The sequence below is a fragment of the Heterodontus francisci genome, unplaced genomic scaffold, assembly GCF_036365525.1.
Source record: "Heterodontus francisci isolate sHetFra1 unplaced genomic scaffold, sHetFra1.hap1 HAP1_SCAFFOLD_1128, whole genome shotgun sequence".
Taxonomy (NCBI): domain Eukaryota; kingdom Metazoa; phylum Chordata; class Chondrichthyes; order Heterodontiformes; family Heterodontidae; genus Heterodontus; species Heterodontus francisci.
In genome coordinates this window covers 107869-112500 of record NW_027140568.1, presented here as the reverse complement: position 1 = coordinate 112500, position 4632 = coordinate 107869, and the positions used below count along the sequence as shown (strand labels likewise).

Genomic DNA, 4632 nt, shown 5'->3' with positions numbered 1-4632 from the left:
TATATAGAATAACAGATACCCGGGAGTGAGTTACAGACTGGAATCTAATCCAGGGGTTCGGGGGTTTATATATAGAATAACAGATACCCGAGCGTGAGTTACAGACTGGAATCTAATCGAGGGGTTCGGGGTGGTTTATATATAGAATAACAGATACCCAGGAGTGAGTTACAGACTGGAATCTAATCCAGGGGTTCGGGGGTTTATATATAGAATAACAGATACCCGGGAGTGAGTTACAGACTGGAATCTAATCGAGGGGTTCGGGGTGGTTTATATATAGAATAACAGATACCCAGGAGTGAGTTACAGACTGGAATCTAATCCAGGGGTTCGGGGGTTTATATATAGAATAACAGATACCCGAGCGTGAGTTACAGACTGGAATCTAATCGAGGGGTTCGGGGTGATATATATATAGAATAATAAATACCCGGGAGTGAGTTACAGACTGGAATCTAATCCAGGGGTTCGGGGGTGTTTATATATAGAATAACAGATACCCAGGAGTGAGTTACAGACTGGAATCTAATCGAGGGGTTCTGGGGTGGTTTATATATAGAATAACAGATACCTGGGAGTGAGTTACAGACTGGAATCTAATCCAGGGGTTCGGGGAGGTTTATATATTGAATAACAGATACCCGGGAGTGAGTTACTGATTGGAATCTAATCGAGGGGTTCTGGGGTTTCCTGCCCATACTCACACAGATGGCGTTGATGTCGGACTCGTGTCCCAGGAAGGTCTGGCGACACTCGGACTGACGGATGTCCCAGAGTTTGGCCGTGGCGTCGCAGGCCCCCGAGATGAAGAGGGAGAAGTCGGGGGAGACGGCCAGGCTCATGACGTCTCCGGTGTGGCCCAGGAACGTGGTTTTCTCCTTCCCGGTCTCGATGTCCCAGAGGATGCTGCGGGGGAGGTGGGGGGGAACGGGGCAAGAGAAAGCGTTAGCAAACTGCTGATGGGTGTGCGCTGCCCGCCCCGGGCGGGATCAAGACGACCAAGGCCCGGGATGCGGCCTGGGGTCCTTCCCACACTGAGCCCCGATCGGAGTGCTTTCTACTCACCAAGTTGTGTCCCCGGAGCTAGTGATGATCTCATTGTCATTAAGAAAACGGCAGCAGGAGAGATAACCTAGGAAACGGGAAGAGAGGGTCTTTTAGCGGCAGAGAGGTAGTTTGGCAAGATGGCCGACGGTGATGCCCCTCCCCGCCCCAGGGCAAAGGAGACGGGACCTTGTCCGCACCCGATCTTACGGGAACGAGGGGACGTTCCCGCTCTCCGAGCTGCCCGGTCCCAAATTCCAGGCGGGCGTTGGCTCGCGGATCGGCGCCCCGGGCCCCCCCCCCACCCCCGTCAGCCTTACCGTTGTGACCCACCAGCTCGCGATTGACTTTCACGTTGCCTTCACGGGTCTTCAGGTTGTAGATGGAGCACATGTTGTCCAGCCCCCCGCAAGCCACGCAGTTCCCAGACGGGGCATAGCAGCATGTCATCACCCAGGATGACCGCAGTGGGATGGCATGGACCTGTGGAGAGGACAAGAGGCTTTTCTGTTCAAAAAGACCACCTTCTACGGTTACAAATAACTGTGGTGCGGGGTCCGACACACACACTGACTCTCACTAGGGATACGGGTCCCACACACACACTGACTCTCACTGGGGTACGGGTCCCACGCACACACTGACTCTCACTGGGGTACGGGTCTTACACACACACTGACTCTCACTGGGGTATGGGTGCCACACACACTGACTCTCACTGGGGTACAGGTTCCACACACACACACTGACTCTCACTAGGGATACGGGTCCCACGCACACACTGACTCTCACTGGGGTACGGGTCTTACACACACACTGACTCTCACTGGGGTACGGGTCCCACACACACACTGACTCTCACTGGGGTACGGGTCCCACACACACACTGACTCTCACTGGGGTACGGGTCCCACACACACACACTGACTCTCACTGGGGGTACGGGTCCCACACACACACTGACTCTCACTGGGGTACGGGTCCCACACACACACTGACTCTCACTGAGGGTTTACATCTCACCTTGTTTGTCGAGTAACTGTCCCACACAATCAGTTTTCCGTCCTGAGATGCACTGACCAGTAACCTGAAGGGAGAGGGGGAGAAAGGGGGTTAGTCGGAGAGAGAGAGTAGTGAGGGAGATAGGAGGGGTAATGGAGAGAGGGAGAGAGTTGTGTAGTGGCAGAGGAAGTGAGAGGGAGGCATAAGGAAGGGGGGATTAAGGGGGAGAGGGAACCAGAACGTGAGGACACCTTGGGAAAAGATGCATTTAACCCCACCGACCTCATCTCTCTCTCAGTTAAAGAACCTAGCTTCCCCCCTTCCCTCCAAACTCCATCTGTGAGGTAGTTACATCCTGCCAGTTCGGGTAGCTACCCATTATCCCTGTCTCAGCCCGGTTCCGAACCAGCTTGCCTTCAGTTCCAGTCAGTTTAGCCTCCGGAGCGGGAGAGCTTTTGGAAGTCATAATCCGGGACAAAATTAACAGTTTGGATAAATATGGATTAAGGAGAGCCGGCACGGATTATTCTCAGGGCAAGTCATGTCTAACTAACTTGCTGGAGCTTTCTGATGCGGTAACAGAGAGGATTGACGAGGGTAATGCAGCTGATGTGGTATACATGGACTTCCAGAATGCGTTTGTGAAAGTGCCACATGGCAGACTTGTCAGCAAAGTTAGCGAGGGGTCCGGATCCGGAATGCATGGCCTGAGAGTGCGGTGGAGGCAGATTCAATTGAGGCTTTCAAAAAATAAGCGGATAATTATTGGAAGAGACATCATCTGCAGAGTGACGGAGAAAAGGCGGGGGCGCGAGCGGGATTAGGCGGGTTGCTCTTGAGGAGAGCTGGCACAGCGACAATGGGCCGAAAGGACTCTTTCTGCGCAGTAACCAGTCTCTGATTCTAACTCATGTGGGCACCCAATGAGCTCGCATGCCTGCAATTCCCCAATGAAGAAGGAATGATCTATTTCTGGGGAAAAAAAGACGCCTGAGCATACCTGGAGTCAGTGCCCCAGTGCATCGCGTAGATCTTAGCTAAGTGCCCTCGCAGGGTCCTCCGGGTCCTCATCTGAATTCGACTAACAGGGTCCAGGTTAGCCGTTATCTGAGGGGAGGGGATGGAAAATTAGACAGAGGGATCACACCAGAACTCCGAACCCGCCCCCAAAAAAACGTACCACCCGCCCCAACTTCCACTGAACCAGAAACGTCCAACCTCACAAAATTCCAAACCCAAGCTCTCCCAGAATCCCAAAAATTCAAACTCCCCAAATCCAAATCCCAGCTCCGACTGAACCCCAAAAATCCGAACCCCCATAAATCCAGAACCCAACACCCCCGAGCCGCAAAAATCCGAACCGCTACTCCCGCAAAGCTCAAAAATCCAAAACCGGACTCTCCCTGTCCTCTGACTCCCCATCTCCCCACCCCCGCGCGCACACACACCGACTTCCCCCTCAGGGCCTGCCCGAAATTGCAGTCCCCGAACCCCCAATCTCCCGAAACCTCTCGTACTGTTGGGTCGCAGAAGACACCCGCTCACACCCACCGTTACTACCCCACCACCGCCACCTGCGGAGCTCACCGTTCGCACCGCCCCCCCCCACCTCCACTCACACGCCGTACCTCCGACAGGCTGCTGTCACATGTCGCTTTCCTGGCCTCCTGTAATAAAACATGGGAATGTTAGTGTCACGACTCGTGGCCTGTGTCCGACCCCATCCTCCCCCATGCAATGTCCCTCTCCGCTGCAGTGTCATGATAACCTGGCTGGAATCCCTGGTGCTGAGGCCAATTTTCGGCCATACCTCCCGCCCCCGGGCCCTGGCTAACCTGATGAACCTTGGATGTTTCCTGCTGGGTGGTGGCGGAGGGGATGGGGGTGGGGGCCGGGGGAGGTGAGGGAAGGGTGAAGGGGACCCACCGCAATCTGTTTCTTCAGCGCCTCCATCTCTTGGCGAAGTTCCTCCATCTCACCCATGGTGCCAGTCGCAGGATGCTCAGAGGGTCTTCTTCAGCCTGGTTGTCTTAGGAGGACGGATCACCTGGAACATAAGTGATGCTTTGATATTGTAAAGCAACAGGGAGCCCCGAGGGGGAAAGGGAGGGAGCGAGGGGTGGGGGGGACCCGCTGACTCTCGAGTCAACCCAAGTGGTCCAACTCTCCCTGGGTCCGTTGCTGGCAATGAGGCTTGTGAGCAGTCTCTGTTGAGGGTGGCGGGGGTGGGGAAGAGGTTGGAGGCTGGGGCAGAGGCAGGAGTGGAGGAAGGCAGAGGGAGAAAGGAAGAGAGTGGGGGAGCAGTGCCGAGGGAGGAAGAGGAGGGGCTCAGCGAGGAGGAGGAAGGGGCCGGCCGAGGGGCTCGGGGAGGAGGATGAGGGCCCAGGAGAGGGGAGGGTGAAGGAGGAGGAGGAATGCCGAGGGGCTGAGGGAGGACGACAGCAGAGGGCGGGAGGATTGACGGGGCAGGGCTGCTGAAAGAGAAGGAGGGCAGCACGGAGGGAAGGGGACACTGAGAGAGGGAGAGAGGCTGAGAGAGAGGGCGGGGTAGGGGGAGAGAGGGAACGAGATGGAGAGAAAGAG

At 55.6% G+C, this 4632-nt stretch overlaps 1 protein-coding gene across 2 annotated transcripts in view; it reads right to left on the bottom strand.

Moving 5' to 3' along the window:
- LOC137360177 (guanine nucleotide-binding protein G(I)/G(S)/G(T) subunit beta-3-like) overlaps positions 1-4032 on the bottom strand; it is a 5226-nt gene extending 1194 nt beyond the window's left edge. Inside the window, exons 1-8 of one of the 2 annotated variants that reach the window (XM_068025727.1) lie at positions 3976-4032; positions 3678-3716; positions 3050-3156; positions 2604-2612; positions 2071-2134; positions 1368-1530; positions 1069-1135; positions 708-909 (exon numbers count right to left, since the gene is read on the bottom strand). In XM_068025727.1, coding sequence (XP_067881828.1) covers positions 708-909; positions 1069-1135; positions 1368-1530; positions 2071-2134; positions 2604-2612; positions 3050-3156; positions 3678-3716; positions 3976-4032 — 708 coding nt within the window. The remainder of the gene's footprint in view (positions 1-707; positions 910-1068; positions 1136-1367; positions 1531-2070; positions 2135-2603; positions 2613-3049; positions 3157-3677; positions 3717-3975) is intronic. The other variant, XM_068025726.1, reaches the window with a different exon arrangement.
- Positions 4033-4632: the final 600 nt, after the last annotated feature.